At 32.4% G+C, this 23,389-nt stretch overlaps 2 protein-coding genes across 2 annotated transcripts; one reads left to right on the top strand and one right to left on the bottom strand.

Moving 5' to 3' along the window:
* The first annotated feature begins 5,756 nt into the window (after positions 1–5,756).
* LOC112506714 (lipoyl synthase, chloroplastic) lies at positions 5,757–9,074 on the top strand. Its single transcript, XM_025110952.1, has 7 exons — positions 5,757–6,288; positions 7,177–7,340; positions 7,595–7,685; positions 7,902–8,059; positions 8,351–8,522; positions 8,610–8,720; positions 8,803–9,074. Exons 1-7 carry the CDS (start codon positions 5,887–5,889, stop codon positions 8,872–8,874), a joined length of 1,170 nt encoding a protein of 389 aa, XP_024966720.1. The 5' UTR covers positions 5,757–5,886; the 3' UTR covers positions 8,875–9,074.
* A 3,248-nt stretch (positions 9,075–12,322) lies between these two features.
* On the bottom strand, positions 12,323–13,817 carry LOC112507885 (plant intracellular Ras-group-related LRR protein 6-like). The gene is made up of 3 exons (XM_025112627.1): positions 13,530–13,817; positions 13,254–13,423; positions 12,323–13,119 (listed from the first exon to the last, which is right to left on the bottom strand). Exons 1-3 carry the CDS (start codon positions 13,815–13,817, stop codon positions 12,450–12,452), a joined length of 1,128 nt encoding a protein of 375 aa, XP_024968395.1. The 3' UTR covers positions 12,323–12,449.
* Between the last annotated feature and the right edge of the window lie 9,572 nt (positions 13,818–23,389).

Genomic DNA, 23,389 nt, shown 5'->3' with positions numbered 1-23,389 from the left:
TGCAGCCAGAGGGGAGACCTGGAATTTTTTTCGAATAGTGACACTACTTGACTATAAAAATTAAAAATGAAGCTATGGATATTTTAAAAAAAATTGTTGTTGGTCTATTGGTTAGTGTCTTACTTTTCAAAAAATCATAATTGGTCGTAGACCATAGCTCACGAACCCCGAACCGAATCGCTCGAAACCCGAAATACCCCGAAACCCTAGAATTTAGTGCTGCTCTATTGAAGTTTGGGTTTTCCCCCACCACCTATGTAACACCCTCAAATTCGGAAAGATGGTTAATTTAAAATTTCCAATAATATAACAAATAAAGAATAAATCCCTCATTATAAATCAATATTTAAATTAACTCGAATATTGAAATCTAGATCTAACATCAGCAATTGATAAACCAAACTTTACATAAAGACTAAATCAAAGTCGGGTGTTACTAAAACTCAAGAATAGTCGCTATCTCCAAAAGCAGAAATCGTCATTGAATAGCTAAATCATTTTGGTACATTTATCTAGCACTCAACTCATTGCAGTGTCCCTAGTACCGAACCCCAAAGAGGACCTCAACACATGCCGGCAACTAAAAGGTTAGTGAGCTCAAACAATTTTCATCATGTTCATAAAATGGTAAAACTAAGAGACTGTTGACTTAAAGCATAATTTTTGCAGTGTAAATATATTAATCATAAAAAGCAACATCTTTCCTAAAAAACCACCATTTTCCTTGATGAAAACTCGTTAAATCAAAATACCCAATTACACACAACCAATACTCAATACGCACAAGCTCATGAATAAAACTATAAAGCATTAAAAACGGGAAACATAACTATAATCAAACCTTATAAACAATTAACTCACACTTACCCTTGAAAGAGCATAAAACATCATAAGATGACGGAGGAGACCCTATTTACCATTCCTTGTGACATAACGCATTAGTAAGCCACAAACTAATGTTATAGGTGCATTACTTATAGAGATAAGCTCACATTGACATCAACAATATCCAGTCTATAGTCCAATGAGATGATAAACTTATAGATAAGTGCACATTGACATCATTCCAATCCAATCTATAGTTAAATGAGATAATAAGCTAATAGATAAGTGCACATGGACATCTGCCCAATCCAATATAGTCAAATAAGATAAAAAGCTCATAGATAAGTGCACATTGACATCAACCCAATCCAATCTATAGTTAAATGAGAAAATAATCTCGTAGATAAGTATACATTGACATCAACCTAGTCCAATCTATAGTCAAATGAGATAATAATCTCGTAGATAAGTGCATATTGTTATTAACCCAATCCAGTCTATAGTTAAATGAGATAAGTGCACAATTTATAAAAAGAAACTGTCTTCTATTACTATGGATCCATTACATTCTAGCCATAAAATTACACGAGTCCAACTGAATGACTAAAGTACTCAAAACGTATATGTATATTATATAATTATGTTATAATTGCATATAATTCCAAAAGCTTGTTTCGTAAAGAAATTCAAAATGGACGAAAGTCCCTGAAACTCATTTAAGTCAAAACCGAGCCAAAAACTCAACGCATCTATTGAATATCAAATAAAAGTCATCAAAAAGAATAAAACTTATTTAACCAATGTTTATGCAAATACATGTTATAATTGCATGTTTAACTCAAAAGCTCATCATGGGTCGAGACAAACTATTTTCCAAATGTAACATCTCCCATTATTTCCAATAGGTCTCATAGCACTGTAATATGCATTTTCCAAACGGTTTATAAAACCAAATACACTAAAATGCATTAATATTAAATAATCTCCATTTGTACAATAAATCACCAAAGGTATATATTCTTGAGATTTATTCATCAAAACATTCAAAAACCCAAACATAAGCATTTTACATGATTTATAAACCAAATATACAAAACTCACCAAATAATCCACATTTGATAAATAGTAAGTATAACATGTTAATACTTTAAAATGAACATTTTTGGCATTTACATATTTTCACAATGCAACTTTAATTGACCTTACTAAGTTAGGTTAAACCTAGGTTTCAAATCCATTTGTGTTTCCAAAGTTTCGGAGACTTTAGATCCACAAGCAAAACTTCCAGATGTATGATGCCAAATCCTCAAGAACACATCATCTCCACCTTCTACCAATAGGAGCTCCATATCCACCAATAACTTTAACCCTCTTAGATATTACTTTAAGGAGCTTCAAAAATCGAAACCATAGCAACTTGAATTGCCCAAATCGGAGTAGAAATGAAGAAAAGTTATTCCCAAATGAAGTTTAATCTCGAAAATCAGATTTTATTGTGCAGGTGCCCCTCTTGGCGACCCTGACATGCGATAGTGCCCTATGGAACTATAGCCCCAAAATGTACCAAGAGTTATCTCCCTGGTGGTCCTAGCGAGCGTGACATGCTATTGTGCCCAATGTCACTACCGTCGAGTACTATCCCGTGATCTGTATCGAGAGTTTTTTCTACTTTTCACCCATTGAGCCTTTTCTCGCCTAAAAGATGACACCCAATATAATCCGACTTCAAAATACTTAACTCGACTATTCTGAGGGTGAAATATATAAAAGACTCGGGATTTCACCTTATGAAGATCCAATCGCTACGTTGTGCCATTGTCACAACTACATGGCACAATCGTCGGGAGGACCAAACACTTGATATCACCGGTGCTACAGTGACAAATGTCACAACTACATGGCACAATAGTCGAGACAACCACACTCTCGGTACCATTGATATTACTGTGACAGACATCGCAACTACATGACACCCTAATCATACCCCATAATTGATTTTCCTTTACCAGATCACTCAGCTCAACACTTTCTTTAATTGGGACGAAAATCAGGATGTTACAACCTGAAACCTGATCGGATATTGGATTTTCCCACCCAACCCTACCCGTCCGTTGCACACCCCTATTGTCGTTAAATTATATTGGTGATTACTGATTACAAGAAAAAATGTCACATTGAAACCAAAACGATTTCATGTAGGCTGGGAACTTATTTATCAAATATACATTAAAATGAAATGCTGTTACACAAATTAAAAAAAAATCAATGTTATATAAAATACAAACTTTGTCACATTTTGATGTTTTTTATTCTATTTGAGTTCGTATAAGGCAGTTAAAAAACCAACCAATAGTTTGTTTCTTGTAAGGGATATGCTACCCGATCAAGGGGACTTGGGCCTAAAATGAGACCATACAGACCCAAAGGTGACGAAAACACATATGCCAACCTCAGAGACCTATAAGAAAATCTACGTGTCTAAGAAGAACATGTTTGAACTAGAATGACAAATTTCTTGATCTTGTTTGATTGGTCGAATTCCATGGTTGTAGAATTTGATCATTCTTTGGCATAAGTCAAAGAGTTTAAATTCCAATCTGTGGTAGATATAATGAATTTCATAGTTCGATTTTGAAGACAAAAAATAGCATCTAAATCCAATTTAACCAATGCCGCCACCACCACCGAATCGAATCTCTTTAGAAAGAAGATCGTTTGTCTCATGGTAGCCTGCTCCTTAGTTTAATCAATAAATTAAAACCAAGCTTACCGGGGCTAACTAATAAAAGGTCCAGAGCTGGAAGTGATCTCGCCACCATCACCGCCACCATCTTTCATGTTTAACCAAGTTTTCGTATATTCCTTGGGTGTTCATATTAAAAAAAAAATAGACTATTAACAAGGATATTGTTTACATTTCTATATAAAAAGTCGTTTTGAAAAATAAATCTATATTTAACTTAGAAAATTATAAATTTGTTATTGTTATTCTAAGTGCTCATATAATATGATTTTTTTTTATATGAATCAAAGGAAATATTTTTAGAGGCTCTTTTTACGATAATTGTCACTGTCCTCACTTATCTTATTGGTAACATTTTTAGCTTAACATATTATTGATAAGTGAGAGGCTGTTTGTTTGGCTCTTAATGATGACATTAAGAGCCAACCTCTTAATCAATAAGAGGTAATGGCTGTTTGGCCAAAAAAATGAGCCTCTTAATGGTTACATTAACCTCTTAACCATTTTGTGTCTAGGGCTTCACTAAACCATTCAGATTTCAATTTTTCCAACTTTGCCCTCTCTTCCAGCCGTTCCTTCACATCGCATCCCCCTCCCACGATAGTCGCTCTTCCATTCGCCGTCTTCCAGCAGCTCTTCCGGTCGCCGTATCCAGTCGCCGCCCCTACTGCTTCCACGGTCACATCGCATCGCATCCCTTACCGCTCTTCCGGTCGCCGCCCCTACTGCTTCCACGATAGTCGACTCTACTGCTTCCACGGTCGTCGGTGTTCCCTCCATCCTTTTCCACGATCGCCGTTCGCTTCAGGTATTTCCTCGCTTCCCTACATCTGCTTCCTATACCGTCTCCTTCGAAGATTTGATAACAAAAAAGAAACCAACAGATTAATATGCTTTTCATAGTAGTTCTTGTCTTCTGTTTATGTATGTAGGATGCCTTTTTCATTAATGAGAAAGTGTTGGGGGCATCATGATTTTGTTGTATATGCATAAGTGACGTTATTTTCGTCCTATAGAAAATTAAGCACATAGGAGCTTTTATCACATAAATGACATTATTGGCCCTTGTTGAGTTGATCGTGTGTCAGTTACATGGAGTCCTGTTATTGATAAAGTTTCTGGTGCTATAGTGTCTTTGTATGTTATGATATTGGCTTTGAGCAATTGTTTTGCAACTATTGCATTCTTGTGTCAAAAAAGTGTTGGAGGGAAAAAATAGCATTCAATTCTGAACACAACCATGGCACTTGTGTCAAAACGTTGTGATTGCCTGTTTTGCAGTTCATAATTTTATAAGAAGATGCAATATCCACGATCAGTTATTCATGGATTACGACAATGACCCCATGTTTATTGCCGAGAGACAAGAAGAAATCGAGGGAGGCGATGAAGATGACAAGGATGGAATGCCTTTTGGTGCTCAAAACAATCAAGATACGGCTAATTTACGTGACCAGATTGCGAATCAGTTAATGTTAAATCCGTCAAATTAAGAATTATTCAAAAACTATTATGTTGGAATTTGATTGTTATGTTTTTGTTTATTCCTGAATTTGAAAAATTATGTTTGCTTGGATTATATGAAATCTTGTTTTGAACTAATAATGTTATGTTTGTTTGAATTAATATGAAATATATAAAATAATTGTTTTATTTAGATATCTGTCAAACAACTATATTTCATTCAGTACTAAATCATACAAAGGGTTAAAATAGTAATTAGTTGTCATTCAGAGAACAGTTAACAAACAACATTATTTCATTCAACATTAAATCATACAGAGGGTTAAAATAGTAATTTGTTGTAATTCAGAGAACAGTTACCAAACAACATTATTTCATTCAGCACTTAACCATTCTGGCCCTTTTAATCATTCTAACCACTTAACCATTCTGCACCAAAGCATTCAGCAACCGCCAAACAACCCTTGATTTTTACTATGTAAATGCTAATCAGGTATAAAAAAATTCAACCTTTATCATGTCTTTAACTAAATAAGATTTCGAATTCTTACCACATTCATCTGATAAAATAAATACTACCTTACAAATATTTACTCATCATTTTTAATTTTTATCAAATAATTGTTTTCCCAAAATTTTAAATAATTTAAGATTTATTTATTTGGTTGTTGATCTGGTGGAAGTGATTACCTGAAATCTCAGTATGCTGACGCCCTGTTCTTCCTGGGTTTTATCGCCGCCTCGTCCCCCTCCTCCGTCTCTCTTAAATTGTTAATAAAACCGAAATCTTTTCTCATTCAAGAGCAAGAAAAATCTTTCAGATTCTTGATTTTATTTGATTTTTGTGAAGAACCATGATGCTGATTCGACAATTCAAGTCACCACCTCCTTGCAATTTCCCAATCTCTACCTCAAATTCCACAACCCCTTTCCAGAATCACGACAACAACGTACGTTTTTCAATCAAGAACAACAATGGCAGCAGCAGCAGCATTTCTTACACTGATTCTACTTCGAAGAGAAGTAATCTTGATGATGGTTCAGCAAACCCATCATCGTTAATGTCGTCATCTAAATCGCCACCGTATCCTGGTGGCATCGGTCCGTTTACGGGTAGGGATCCGAATGTTAAGAAACCGGGTTGGCTCCGGCAAAAGGCTCCACAAGGAGACAAATATCAGGAGGTTAAAGATTCTTTGTCTCGCCTTAAACTGAATACCGTTTGTGAAGAAGCACAATGCCCTAATATTGGGGAGGTATCTCTCTCTTTCATTTACATATTTTCTTGATTATTTTATGATTTTGTTATTCTCCTCCATAATTAGATGAACAACCAGCTGTAAATTGAGCAATTTCCCGTTTGAGATGTATCTTTGCTTACCAATTTTTCAAGATCAATTCAATAAAAATTCCCATTTTCAGGTGTTTCTTCAGGAGTATTTGAGACAATTGCTATTTATTTAATTGATCTTGTTCATAAAAAGTCCCTTCTTCTGTCATTGTTTAATGATACTTGAGACATTGCTTTATTTGATTTTGTTAAAAAGAATCTCTTTTTCTGTCATTGTTCAATGGTATTTGAGACATTTGCTATTGATTTTAGGTGAAACAGCTTTTTCTAACCATCATGGATGTAGTACTATTGCAAAGTAACAATTGTTCTTGCTAAAATCCATATATATATATAGATGTATGGTGTGATGAACGATTTTAGGCTACTTCCATTGGTTCGTTTGCAGTGAAACTGCAAATACAATGGCTAGATAACTCATTCACTCATGAATTTTAGTCATTTTGTTCATAAAAAATTCTCTGTTCGTACGATATTCGATGATATTTGAGAAGGTGCTATTTGTATTGTTGATTCTGTTCAACAACAATCCCCTTTTCTGTCACTATTCAATGGTATTCGAGACATTCGCTATTGATGTTATTGATTTCATTCAACAATTATCCCATGGTATTTGAGACATTTGCCATTGATGTTATTCAACAAAATTCCCCTTTCTATGTCATATCCAATGGTACTTGAGACGTCTGACTTCAGTTAAACAATGTCCCAATTTAAACGTTTAAAACTTTCAAGAAAACAAGCAAGTATTTTCAAGTTGATTGTTTTTTTTGTAACAATTTACTGTGTGTAGTGTTGGAATGGAGGTGGAGATGGTATTGCAACTGCTACCATCATGCTTCTTGGCGACACTTGCACCCGAGGATGCAGATTTTGTGCTGTCAAAACTAGCAAAAACCCCGCACCACCAGATCCTATGGAACCACAGAACACCGCTGAAGCCATTGTGAGTTGGGGGTAAGTCCTTATACATTCTCCCAAAATAACCACAATATGCCCAAAATAGGGGAATCTTGTAGGCTGAAATCCATATCATCATCATCATCATCATCATCATTATCTAATTCTGGTCACTGTTGGTGTCCGAGCCAGCTTGAAGATAACAGCCAAGATTGTCCCCAACGAGGAGACTCGAACTGGCGACAAAGGTCTTTGTTTTCCGGTTGAGAGCCATAATCGAGTATTTATCCTTTTTTTGTTTGACCTTGCAGTGTGGACTATATTGTTTTGACCAGTGTGGATAGGGATGATCTACCAGATGGTGGGAGTGGTCATTTTGCTGAAACTGTCAAAGCAATGAAGGTACATAAATTTATGCATCTCATTTAGAAACACACACTACAAATAAAGGCCAGGCCTTTGAGCCCCTCCCCGTAACTGGGAATTTTTTGGGCTGTTATCTTAAAGATCCCATGGGATTAGTCGAGGTGTTTGTAAGCTGGTCCAAATACCCACAGTTATATTTGAAAAAACTAAGTTGTAAATAATAACGACATGCATGCTTCCATGTGTCTGCAGAAGAGCAAGCCTGAGATTATGGTCGAGTGCTTGACTTCTGATTTTCGAGGTGATTTAGAAGCCATATCGATGTTGGCAAACTCAGGATTGGATGTTTTTGCCCACAACGTTGAAACAGTTAAACGACTGCAGCGAATCGTAAGAGATCCACGAGCTGGGTGAGTTAAAAAATTCTTGTTCTACCACTAAAATAGTCAAATGATCTTACATTTTATTATTACTATTATTATTAAGGAAGATCAGTTCGTGCTCAAGGCGATATTTGACAACCATAAGCCAGCTTATTTTTGAGCTTATTGAAAAACTCCCTTTGATAAGCCATAAGCTAGCTTTTTGAACACGTCTTATTTATATTGTTATTTAGTTTATCAACTAGTTTTTATCAAACGATACTAGTTTGTAGGCTAGCTTCACAGCAAACAGCGGTAAGCACATTTTGGTTTGTGCAGATATGAACAGAGTTTGTCGGTCCTGAAACATGCTAAACTTAGCAAGGAAGGGATGATAACTAAAACATCGATAATGCTGGGACTTGGAGAATCTGATGAAGAGCTGAAGCAAACAATGGCTGATTTGCGTGCCATAGATGTCGATATTTTGACTCTTGGACAGTATTTACAGGCAAGTCATCCATCATCTCTTTCTGAATCAGTCTGTCTGTCTTCAGCACACTAATATTCAAACTTATATATATGTACATACGTGCAGCCAACTCCATTGCACCTTACTGTGAAAGAATATGTTACACCTGAGAAATTCGACTTTTGGAAAGATTATGGGGAGTCCATCGGGTTCCGTTATGTAGCAAGCGGACCTCTGGTATCACTCCAATTGCCTCGTATTTTCTTAGTGCAATTATATTTGAAAACATCATCATGTATCTGATTGGAATGTTATATAGGTGCGATCATCATACAGGGCGGGCGAGCTATTCGTTCAGACCATGGTAAAAGAGAGGAGCAAGAAATCTTGAACCTGATTGATCTTAGACAAGGATTGGATGGTCTACCCAAATTCTACACCATACAAATACACACAGATTCTTGTGTTTCTTTATAAAGAATGTTATTATTGATTGATATGTATGTACCATTGGTTCTCTTTCAAAAGCAACAAATCCATCAATGGACTGGAATTTCTATTTTTGTTAAATTTAAATAAGTTTTTACAGGAGAAGGAAGGTTCAGAAAAAGACTAGTATTCAGTGATAGATAGATACACGTTCTTTCTTGGGACCAAGGAGTCTTCAATGCTTACACCATTTAAAATCCATAAAATGTCAAATCGATTAAATAAATATATTATATTTATTTATTATTATTATTATTATTATTATTATTATTATTATATACACGTATATTAATAACATTATATTATATAATTATATATATTTACTGTCTGCATATATATGTGTGTAATTTGTATGTGTGGTGGGAGGTATATTTTACACAATATTTTCTTATTATATTATTATTATTATATATCGATTTTATTATCTTCTTTTATGTTATATATACTAGAACGGTACTCGCACAATATAGATTTATGTTTTAAATCTTCATCTCGATTTAAAGTTTTGCTTTATTTATTTTTGTGTCAGTCGATGTTATAATACAGTTTTATGTGGTTTGAGAAAGCGATAATGTTTTTATTTTTGAATAAATAAAATATAAAGATATCATAAAACTTTGAAAAAGAAAATTAATATTAATACCAAATTAACTATTCAAAATATATCTATTTTTTTGTATATTTCTTTAATTCATTTTTTTATTTTTGGTTTAATAATTAAGTATTTTGTTAAAACTCAATGATTATCCTAATTATATTTTAGATTTTTTATATTTAAAATGAAATGTTTATCTTTTATTTGATTATGTTTATCTGCAGTTAGTTAGACGAATTCAAACATAAAGCTTTAGTAACTTGTACTTGGGCACAATTTACTTGTAATATTGAATTTTAACTAATATGCATCAATAAACAGTACTTTATTCATAATAAACAGTTTTTAAGAGTTTTTATCAAATACTTTATAATATAGTATATATATTATAATATTACACATATGTATTAGTATTAAACTCTCATCATAATTATTTTAAAAAACTTAAAATAGTATAATCTAAAAATTAATTTTTATGATTAATTATATATTTTAATAAATAAGATATTTATAGAAATCATATGTATTGAATTTAAATAAGGGAAAAATTCAAAAAACTAAAGAATCTGTTCCATTTTGAATATTATCAAGTTCTTGAACACTTTTTGATTGAATAAGTAATTGAACTTTTTTATGTTGAATGATTAAGCCGATGCATTTTTTAAATGATTAAATAATTGAACTTTCTAGAAATTGGTTACTTAAATTATTTTAACCCAAAAAAACTACTTGTATTGTTGTAAAAGTGGGAGAATCAAAAGATTTCTTGATCATTTTTTTGACACTGCTATTGATGTCCCTCTTTTTGATTCTTTTTTTTTTGTTTTTTGGATTCTTTTTTTTATCTGTCTATATATATTCCATTATATTGTTGTATAAGAGAGAGAATTGAAAGACAAAAAATATTAAAAGAAAATATGCATTTATAAAAATTCATGTTAATTAAAATATAATATATAAAAAATCAATAACTTATATTAATCAAAATTTCTTTAAAATAAAACAAAAGATAAAAACAACAAAACACAAATAATAATAATAATAATAATTAAAGTAGAGGTAGGGGTGTCAATAACAATCGATAAGGATACAATTAGTCTCGCCTTTTTTAAATCTAAATAACGTATAAAATTACACCCTATCATCCAATTTAAAGTATTTTTGTTTCAAATCCTAGAAATTAATAAAGATATGTAGGAGGTGTTTATGATTGCTTATTTGAAACAACTTATATTTTTCTACAAAAATCATTTATCAACTTATTATAAGTTAGAACGGTTTAACTTCTTCAAAAACTCTTTATTCGGTTTGGCACCGGTATAAGCTGTTTATCCAAATACTCAAAAATGCTTATTACCGGTGTCACACCGAGTCTGGAATAAGTTAATAAGTTGTTTTTATAAGCAATCCCAAACACCTCCATACTCTCTATACTCTTTCTTTGTGTTTTCGAGACCTTTTCTATGAAAGAAATAAAAAGAAGTGTTATAAATATTCCATAGAAGAAAACAGAAAAGAAAATTTTCCTTCAAATATCGTGAAGTGATCAATTACTTTCTGGGTCGTCTTAAAATGTAAGAAAATAAATAAGCAAGAATACAAAGTTACCTATCAGAATTAAATACAAGGTGTTGAAAAAATAAAAATAAAACATATATTTGTAATAATAATAATAATATCTTTTTTCCCTTTTTTTTATTTAAAAACATGAAAAATTCTTTTATTTCCATTTTATTTCGAGAACATAAATAAAATCTTTTTTCCCTTCCATTTTTCATCCTTTCTATTTTCCCGATTCGAGAATATATCGTTTTTGAATAAAAAAAGGACACGTATATTTCGAATCCTCTATATTATTTTAAAAAAAGATATATTGATTTTATATAATATATTTAAATCAATAGTCTATTCTCGTTGGCATGTTTTTCAAATATGAATAAATTTTGGTCAATAAAATAACTTCACAACACGATTGATTTTCATACGTAATTATTATATACATATATTTAATTGGTTACGCCGTTTAAAATAAAAACACGTAGTTCCTTAGGTTCAATTTTTCATAGTCTACAACCTAATTCATTAATAACATTATCATTTTAATAAAAAGAAAAAAAAACATTAAATTTATATTTTTATTACTAAATAATTTTCAGGTCGTAGATAATGTTTTCGGTAACGTAAAATTATAAATACATCATGAACTAGTAACGAAAACGATGGTATGATTAATACTTGACCTATTTCTAAGTCTGAATTGGACTTTGTTTCAATAACGTAAAATCATTAACCTATCACGAATTGATCATGAAAATGATGGTATAATTAATGTCTGACCCGTTTGTGAGTCCGATTGCAGCTATAATTGGACTCACAGTAGGCTCGATGGCTCGACTTCATCAGTATCTTTTTTTTTTATTAACATGAGATATCCAATTCGCTATGCGAGCCGATTAATCCCAGGACGACCAACTGCTTTGCAGATAGTTCGGAGTCACCGTATTTGAACCTCCATGGTCACAAGGGAATTTTTATTTCTTCTTGGATTTGAACCTGAGAACTCCTGGTACTTTTGATCTTTGTAACCAAGCTCAAACCAATCAGACATCATTCTTGTGGTTCTTCATCAGTATCTTTTTGATATGATAATTCATAAAATAAATTATTAGACTCATATAGCTTTAGTTTACACTTTTAATTTTTAGATCTAAATTTATATACATATGTTTTACACATTATCATTTCTAAAAATAGAAAGGCAAGAACACACCTAGGAAGACAAAAAGTTACACTAAAAATAAAAAAGGAAAATGAAATGAAAATACAAAAAAGATAGACACATAAGTTTTTTATTTTACAAAATGACCACGAAACTTGTTCTTTTATCTTGAAAAATAGGTTTTCGGCGAGAAAATCCTCCTCGGCGAGAACATCCCCATGTATCTCGGAGAAGCAAGTCCGTCGATCGTCCGGTAATTCGGCATTATGTATCCTTCTCTCTCCGGCGTCATTCGGAGTCCATTGAACGTTCCATATTTCTTCAGTTTCCCGATCCATGACTTTTTCTTCGGGGAGTTCTGATGAGCTCCGGTCATCTTCTCACTCATAAAATTCCTGATTGCTTGTACACCTTGCTCCACCACCTCCGGTGGTGGAGACACCAAAGGGTTCCCTTCGACGCTGAGTTTCTGGAGCTTTTTCAGGCAGCCCATGGAATCCGGCAAGGTGGTGATCTTGTTGTAACTGACGTCCAGTTCGACAAGGGAGATGAGGAGGCCCACGGAGTAGGGAAGTTTATCGAGGTACTGGAAGTTCTGGCTGACGTTGAGGATTTCGAGGTTGATGAGGTTTTCGAGGTCGTCCGGTAGAGAGCGGAGGCGGTTGAGACGGACGTCGAGGTGGCGGAGATCGGTGAGGTGAGAGGTGGAGGTTGGGAGGTAAATGAGTTTGTTGGAGTTGACGGAGAGTTTCTTGAGGTTGATCAGCTCAAATCCAATGGTGTCCGGCAGTGTTGTCAGCTGATTAAAATTCGCATTTAAATCCTCCAGTGCTCTGTAATTCAATTTTCAAACAAAATTCCATTAATTTATACGTTTCAAACACTTTCTCTTAAATCATCATCATCATCCCAACTATTATTTACATCAAGGTAGAGAAAGGAAACATCATATAATATATAAAAAAACCTGCAGTTTTCAATGGTTTTTGGGAAGGATTGGAGATGATTTCCAGAAACATTGAGAGTCTTGAGCTTTGCCAAACAACCAATTGAATTTGGTAGAGTCTTGAGTTGATTTGAATGAACATCCAACACCACCATATTCGTCAATCTTGCTGCCAATGACTCTGGTATTACCTGCACATAATATATAGTTAAGACATGCATGCACTTTTTCTTTTCCGAAGAAGAAGAAGGGTGTATATATATATATATATGTATGTATATATAAATGGATGGATACCTGGAGATTGTTGTTGGAGATATCCAAGATGAGAATGATGGATAAATTGAGATTAGAAGTGATGGGGAGGGTGTCTAAAGACATGGCACTCAAATCCACAACCTCCTGCTTATCAGAAGCTGTTTCTGCACCCATGGTTTTTTGAGAGGATGATGAAGATGAAGGTGAAGGTGGAGATGATGATGAGAATGAAGATGGAAGCTTTTTATGGTGGTTTCCAAACTGCTTTCTTCTTGACTTTGAATAGTCCACCTTCATCATCATCATTTGCTCACCCTTCATCATCATCTTTTAAATTAATTTATTCTATTATTATTTATATCTTATATATATTCAACACATAGATACATGCATATATAGATACATACACCAAATTTTCAAGATTCAACACACCCAAATGGGGGCGTTTTCTGTATGATGATTTGGGTATGAATGAGAGAGAGAGAGAGGGTTTTGAAAATGGAGGAGAAATTAGAGTAGAGAGAGAATTGACTTTTGTGCTGGAAAAATGTAGAGAAAACGAAGTCTAGAGAGAGAGAGAGAGAAAGAGATGTACGGAGGAGGAGGATAAGAGGTGGAGAAGTACAAGAAGGCGTATTTTGCGTATAAAATGTGATGGTTGACCCTTTTCCACTTCCAACACACCACTAAAAGTCAAACCATTTTAAAAAGATAATCATCATTAAAGTATCATCCTATTACAATTTTCGTCCATATGCTTTGTTAAATCTTCCGATTAAGTCCCTATAATTTTAAATTTATGTATCCTTAATTTCCTATCTATACTATATTACAAAGCATTTGACAAAAACTTTTAAAAACCATTTTTTATGCATGAAGTACTATATATTGATGCATATTACTTAAAATTCAAGATTACAATTAAATTATGCATATGTACAACTTATTAAAGCTCAATTTTTGAATTCGTGTAACTAACCGCTGATAAATATAATCAAATATATGATAAATATATTATTTTAAAATATAGAAATTCTAAAATATAATTAGGATAATTATCGAGTTATAACAAAATAATTAATTATTATGTATATAAGAAAATTATATTAATAAATCAAATATAAATTTCTTCGTTATTGAACCTAAATTAAATTATAATAAAAAATTGAATTAAAAAATTACACAAAAAATATGAATTTTAAATAGTTAATTTGTAACTAATATCGATATATTTTTGTTAAATTGTTATGATATCTTCAAATTTATATTTTGTTCAAAAATAAAAACATCAAAGCTTTTTCAAAATCACATAAGATCATAATATAACATCGACTGAGATAAAAAATAAAATAAAATATTAAAATCAAGATGCATATCGTTGCATTGCACGAGTACCTTTCTAGTTTCTTACAAATTTAGTCATTATCTCTGATGATGTGTTGTTAAAAACTCTTTCGTTAAGTGTTTCATGTGTATTTTATTTGAGGATATTTTGATTATTTTATTTTTTTTATGTAAGTTTGAACCGTATATGTACAAATGTGTAAAACATTTAAGAAAAAAAAAACGTAAATGAAATCCTTCAATGCAACTCCTCCAAGATTATTGTTGTCGCAAATGGTTATTCCTCAGTTCTCAATGAGGAAATTCTATTTAAAACTGTTTCTCGATGACAGTGAATTAGAGATGCAAAATTTTGAGTTAATCGTCAATCAAAATCTCATGTGGTTATAGATCTTATTTTTGTTTTAGGTATTGGAGAGTACTTAAGATTCATGCATTCAGTATTAGCTAATAAGGAGTCAATAATATATGGAAAATAGTAGGTTTGAAATCCGAAATATAATTAAGTTGGATCGTCTCATATGGTTGACAGTTTTTTTCTTTCAAAAAGCAGGAGTTATTTTAATTAATAACAAGAAATTTAATATATTCTAATACAGAAATAGAATTTATGTGGACGGAATTAGGGGTGCTCAAAATACTGGCCAACCAAACCCGAAAAACTTAAAAAACTTCAACCCGATGTAATCCTACACATACTTGATACAAAAATATATTATAATACATCTATTGGGTTGGGGTAATTTGAACCCAACACAACCCGATGAACCTGATGATTTTCTATACTACGGATTTAATATGGTTGTCAAGTCCTTGATTAATATATGTACATTAGACCAACCCGTAATTAGCTATATATTTAAATTATATTACAATTTCAACTGCAATTTTATTTTCTTATTTGCATGAAATTTCAATCTTTTTTTGAGTTTATTAGTCTTTTTTGTATGTTCTCATTTTAATTTTACTTCGTTTAAACAAAATGTATAACTAGATTATAGAAATATCTATCCACGGACAGAAAAAAGGGTAACGTACGGATATACTTATCATTTTCACGTCTTTGTCAACACAGTTGAAACATTATGTACGATAATAATATATAACATTACGTCTTTCATAAAAAACATTAAAACGATATAATTCTACGTACCTTACGTCTTTAATCTGTGTGTTTCTTATTATTAAGTTATAAATGCCACCTCATATACCATGGTACCTATCTTATGTACTTTAGGATAGTTGCAAATAACCCCCTTGAAGTTTCGTTTATTTTAGTAACGATCTAAATAAATACTATTAAACTTATATATACCCTGTATTGCAATTAAGGCTTTTAATTATCTTAACATTAGGGGGTTTAAATCTTAACAAGGTCGGTAATTTGCATCATGGGTTAACCCTTTAAGAATCGAATGTTTTACTGGGTCAAGTGATATATCCGTAATTACTGATTTTAATTAATATGAGAGACAAGACAAGAAACCGAAATGTTCCAGAACATCATTAAGTCATCTGTCGTTGACATCCTAAGTTTTAAAAATATCAGTATAATAGAATAAATTTGTCATCAAAATCCAGCAATGAAAACACAAAAACGTACACAGATATAAAGAAGTTGATTTCATGAACTTATTCGGTGCTATGAAGGATTGCTAACCTCTGATATTAACGATCATGAGTTAACTAATATGCTTTGTGGTTAACACTATCTTTGAAAGGGGGCGTTTTGAAGTATTATTCATAAGAAAGGGTGTGAACTAATATTTGGATAACTATAGGGAAGCCTTTGCCAATTTCAAGAATTTATAGGGGCCCATATGGAAACTGAACACAAGATGAGGGTCCCACCACAACTAACCTCAATTATTATGACAGTTAATATTCGTCCGTATACAAATTATTAAATAGGAAAAAAAGCATGTTCAATTAATTGAAAACTATAGAAGTTGTCTAAACTTGAAAACATAAATAAAGAAGACGGCCAGGTTTAACTTTTCTATGTCAAATTGTTGAATAAAGAAATGTATGTGTTTTTATTCCATTTTTTTATTTTGATAAATGGTACATCAAAAAAATGTTATTTGGCATGCTTTTGTTGTGTTATAGCTGAGATTCAAAATGACATTTACAATATATACACGAAAGATCGTGGAAGAAAAAAAGTTAAGGTGAAAAACGTAAGCAAAGAAGTCAATCCTTGATTATTTTTAATCACGTGTCCATCTATGAATTGTGTTTTAGAAGGGAATTGTTCTGGTACATCTCATTAGTGTTGATTTGTAATTAGAATTTATACAAGGGTGAAGATTCATTCTTACCATAACTGTCTTCTCACCAGAACCTAACCTTATATATATATATATATATATAGGAGCGTTCAAATAAAAATCACTCCAATTTGTAAAAACTACTCTCATCCATCGTTAATCTTATGAAATTTTTTCATATACTACTTAATGAAATTTTAATGAAATTGTTTCATGTATTTCTTTAAAATTAAAATAATGAAGATGATAACATCCATGATTAACACCCTCCACAATRAAAATGGTTAATCAACCTCTCATAATTACAAAAAAATGAACAAAATAAAAAATTATGATTGATTGAATGAGGTTTTCACGGTTTTTACAAATTGAGTGGTTTTTATTTGAACTCACCCCTATATATATATAGGGTTGGGTTCACATGAGACCAGCCTGTTTTCGTGAGACCCGTGAGACCACATTTTTACACGTAACCTTCACAACAAAAACACTGTGAAGGTTTAAAAAAAGTCGAACCTTTACAGCAAAAACACTGTGAAGGTTTTAAAAAGTCACCTTCACAGCATTTTGCTGTGAAGTTTCAAGTGTAAAATGTTGGTCTCACGGGTCTCACAAAAACAGGCTGGTCTCACATAGCGTAGCAGCCATCGCCACGTTGCGGTTTAGGAATATGTTGGTCAATGACCTGACAATCCCCCCAACATCTGCCAACATTAATAAGATCTTCGCTAGAAGACAATGGTTGTGCAACATGCCTTTGTCATTATTCTGCTTCCCATGGGATTCGAACCCGTGACCTGCTCTGATACCACTTGTTAGGATCTAAGCGCTTATCACTACGCCAAAATCAATTGTTGATGGAGAAGACACAACTTATTTTGTTACAGCATAACAGCCAACGCCACGTTTTGATTTAGGAAGATGTTGGTCCATGAACCAACAAGCATAATCAAATTAGATATGATAAATGGATGTTAAAATCGTGTTCCTTAATGGAACTTTCAACTAAGACGTGTACTTAATACAACCAGAAGGTTTTAAGCATCCAAAATATCCTAAAAGATATGCAAGTTATAGAGGTCCATTTATTGACTAAAACAAGCATCTTGTAGTTGGAATATAATTGAGCAATAGTTTGTATACATACATTGGCAAGATCTTGAAACATTTCAAGATTGAGGGTATCAAGAGAGGAAACTTGTCAATGATACATGACATTCAACCGAGCAAGAATTAGTGTCCTAGTACTAAAGAGAACATGAACCGTATGAAAAGGGTGTTCCTTATGCTTGGCTATTGATTCTAGCATATACGTCATGTTATGTATTAAACTGGACGTCTCGTATGCCCTAAGCATGACGAGCATATATTAGTTAAACCCAGGTGATGCTCACTGGGTAGCAGTGGAAAATATCCTAAAGTATCTGAGAAGAACTAAAGATATGTTCTTACTATATGACAATCAAGAAAGAGATATGCGTATTCAAGGGTATACAGATGCTAGTTTCCAAGTCGACCATGATGACTTTAAATCGTAGTCAAGATATATGTTTGTGTTAAACGTTGGAGTTGTGAGCAGGAAGAGCGACAAGCAAGGTACGATTGTAGACTTAACTACGAAATCGAAGTATATTGCAACATCGTACGTCGTAAATGAAGCTGTTTGAATGAAGAAATTCATCTCACTGGGAGTGGTTCCTAGCATATGTGACCCTATCGAGATCTATTGCGATAATGAGGGTGTCATAGCTTAAGTGAAAGAACCAATATCACATCAGCCTCCAAGCATATTCTGAGACGATATCATTTGATTCAAGAGATCATTGATCAACATGACGTGAAGATATGCAAAGTTCAGTCAGAAAATAATCAAACAGACCCTCTAAGCAAGCCTGTGAGTCAAAACAAGCATGATACTCATACTAGCTCGATAGGACTGAGTGTAATACGTTAGTCTAATCTGTAAATTTTAGAAAACTTTAAATTATTTGAAAAATATAATAGTTATGTTTCTGTCTGTTTTGGCATATTAAATATGAATATTTACATTTTGTGTTCACTATTAACATGTTTAAGTATCCTTAAATAAATATAATAATAATATTATTTACAACTATCATTGATTGGTTATTACTAAGGGACTGATATTAAAGAAAGACTATTGTGAAGTCTGGTTATAGTTCAAGTTGGAAGTGCACTGAGTGCAACCAGAGTTACATGCGCTTGTTAGGACATAAGTGTTGGACAAGATCTACAGTCAGGATCACCTCATAGATCTACATCATAAGGTGAGTCTTGAAATGTTGGACACTCTTATCCTTATAACGGAGATGTGCATTGAAACCTAATACATAAGGAGTTATATTTTGATATAGTCTAACATTACCGTTGACCGAGTAATCATAAAGGCTATATTAGGTATAACATGAATTGTATAAAATTCATGTACATGCAATATGAAATTCACTCCTCTCATCTCGAGAGAGATATTTTTCGGCCCCTTGATGACATAGTTTGATTTACATGGTCATGGACAAATAGATTAGTTGAAATAATAACACTAGTTTAATCAAATATGTTGGGATCGAAAAACATAATCTTTAAACTATAAAGGATGAGACAGATTTATGTCTTAAGTTCAAAGCAAAATATCATGAAGCAAAAAGGATAAAGAATAATACTATCATGGATGGATGCATCAAGGACTCGTTGGGGTCCTAGGCCCCCAACCAAAAATAATTTACAAAACCCAATTTTATTTTTTTTACTTGTAATTTTTAATTTAATAGAATTGGGCCCCCAACATTATGATGTAAAAGGCCCCTCTCTTCACAATCACGCCTTCATCCCTTCCTGCCCTTCACGGCTTCACCGCTTCAGCCTTCACACGAACGACAGACAAGAGACGAGTCAGGCGACAGTTCACGAATCACGCCACTTCTTCTTCTTCATCAATCTTCATCGCTGTAACTGTTGCTTGCTGCTGCCCTGCTTCTTCGGTTCTTCCTTCCGGCGCTTTCTTAGACTAGACAGTGGACTGGAGTCACTGGATTGAAGCAAAGCAACTCTAATAATTTGGGTAAAAATTCTAATTTCAAATTCCAGTCTTTAATTTTGATTACTTTGATTTTGTTGTTTGCTTATTGYCATTGGTGATTTGGTAAATGCTTTATGTTAGGTTAATTTTGTAGGCAATTTTGTAGGCAAATCAAATGGAAATRTCAAATGTTAGGTTAATTTTGTAGGCAAATCAAATRGAAATRTCAAATGTTAGGTTAATTTTGTAGGCAAATGGAAATGTTATTAAACCATTGATTTTTATCTTGTTATTGTTATTGGTAGAAAAAAATGGAAAGATTTTTTAAAAGGAAAGCATCAACATCTGAATCGAGCTCTGCTCTTTCGATGCCTTACGAAATTGATTTGAACGATCTTCCTTGGGATCCAGCCGATAGGAAAAAGATTTCGGAATATCATCCTAGCTTACTTCAACCGCATCAGTTATCTTTATTCGGTTAACCGAACAGTTTAAGCTGAAAATGAAAACCCGAAACCTTTTTTGGTTCGGACGAATTGTTCGGTTTCAAAAAAATTTCGACCCTCCTAAGTGTGCCCCCAACCATAATAGTTTCTAGATCCGCCACTGAATACTACCATACAAAGGAAAAACACATTTGCATAGCCTTGGGGCAGTGACGCGTTGCTAAAAAGCCAAGCTCAAACCAATCAGGCACCACCCTTGTGGTTAAAAAATAATAATAATAATAAAATTAAATTAAAAAATAAATATTTTAAACTATTAATACTCAAATGTAAATTTTTTAACAATCGGTTTATCAAACATATAAATTAAATAAACATGTTTGTTATGCATTTTGTCCATTTTTCTAGATAAAATTAAGAAATTTACTATTTTAATTGTTCCGTACAAAAATACAAGTGTGAAAACGGATTGGAAGATCAGATTTGCCGACCAAATAAATATTTATCATGTCAACATATCATCCAATTAAATAACTCTTCGTTATTATACTATAAAAACTAGTTTGATGACGTAAAATTTTAATTTTTTTTATATTTATTTGTTTTTTAAATTCAAAATATAAGCCTTTACAAGATATTCATACCTTGACAATCAATTGATTGGAGTTAATATTAAAACAATACATTTAATTGAATTTATATATAACATATCCATCCGTACTTTCATCCAGTCTATAAGTATAAAAAATCGACAAGTTGATATTATATAGAAAAAATAGCACAAATATGTCATATGTACGGATAAGAATAAAGAAAGGGTAAATTTGTCATTGTGGTAGATGATATATTAGTAAAGCATAAATTAGGAAGATAAAGTCTTGATATTTAGCAAGCTTACCTCATCAACATATAATATGACCAATAAAAATAGTCAACAAATTGTACTACACAATCAAACATTATTTTGATCACTTCCATACCATCTCATGCCATGTGTTTTCCCTAAATTACCCTTGCTACTACATCACTACCATTTACTAGTTTAATACCCGGTGTATAAACAGGTTAAAATTGCAATAATCTGTATAACTTGTATATGAATTTGTTTAATTTCGTTTATTCTGTAAATTTACAACTGGTTATATATTGTGTTTTACATTTTGATTATTTTTTGTGTACGGGTCCTTTTTTAGCAAGACTCAAAAACCAACGGATGCATGTTTTTCAAGCACACACACACCAGACATCCTTACGGCCCTTAAACACACCCTTGTGTTTGCACCATACGTATACTCTTAAACATGGGGTGTAGAGTAGATTGCCTAAAAGGATGAATTTTGAACTTTTGATGGAAATGTCGTTTTGGTAAATGATATTTAGAATATATGTGTGAGGCCCGCCATTAAAATGAACGTTTTATGTGCATTAATTGGATTTTGACAAATAACAAATAATGGAAATGTAGTCAATTTTCAAATCATTGGACACTTATGGCTCGATAACAACATTTTGTCCATGTGATTATATTAATTTTATTATGAGTTATGGATTTAGGACTTGTGTGTGGTTTGTATTTTTGTGGGCTCCATGGTAACATTTTCTATTGTATTGGGCCTCTCATGCTAACAACCCATTTTAGTTTTCTATGATTTGTCTTTGTCTTTTTTCTGTTAAAAACTTAATACATAAATGGAAACGTTTAAACAAGAACCCTTGTGATTTATGAGAACGCATGAACATTTTATTAATCACATATTGTAATAACAATTAAAACTAAAAGGTTTTTAAAATTGAAATTTAAATTTAAAACGATTCAAAAAAAATTGAGATTCGAAAGGGTAATAATGGAAATCAAAATCATATAATCCTGAAAATTGGAGTTATCCACTTAATTCAAAAGTTATCGTTTATCAGAAGGTATCAATTAAGAAGGTAACAAAAGGATTTCAAAGAGAAATCAAAGTTCAAGAAGCTGTAAAGTCTGGAAATCAAACAACAAACATGAATCGATCAGCAAGAAGAAGCTGTAAGGTTTGCATGCAGGAATCGAACAACAAGAAGCTGTAGAACATAGTTTATTCAAGGTATCTGTCACAATTACTACGATTTGAACATGCTTTCATTTGATTAGGATTAGACAATCACACATTTATCACAACGATTACGTACGAAATCGACTAAACGATTTTGTGTGATATTCATGTGATATCACTATCATAACAGCGCACTCGACTTCATCATGGTTTCGATCGGTTAGGGTTAGACAATCACACATTTATCATAATGATTACTCATAGTTTTGATAGGTTAGGATTAGACAATCACACATTTATCACAACGATTACGGACAAAATCCACTAAACAATTTGGTATGATATGGGTGTAATAATCATGTGATATCACTATTATAACATCACTTGCGCACTCAATTTGATCATGGTTTCGACCGGTTAGGATTAAACAATCACACATTTATCACAACGATTACTTATGGTTTCGATAGGTTATGGTTACACTCGATTGATCATGGTTTCGATAGGTTATGCTTACACAATCACACAATTATCACAAGGAAAGAGAAGAGAATGGAAACGAACGTGATCAATCCAGGAAAAAATGGATAATCACAATTAATTAAAATAAAAATTATAAAAATTACTTAATTACATTACTGCCCTTATTAATATGAGTTAATTTATTAATCAAAAAAGTTTGAGGTTATTGGGTTGTTTTCGCGTTCTCATAAATCATAGGAGTTCTCGTTTGAACCTCCACCTCTATATATATATATATATATATATA

Source organism: Cynara cardunculus (assembly GCF_001531365.2).
Source record: "Cynara cardunculus var. scolymus isolate 2C chromosome LG 2, CcrdV1, whole genome shotgun sequence".
Lineage (NCBI taxonomy): Eukaryota > Viridiplantae > Streptophyta > Magnoliopsida > Asterales > Asteraceae > Cynara > Cynara cardunculus.
Note: the sequence above shows the minus strand (reverse complement) of the source record. Positions and strands in the feature narration are given on the sequence as shown.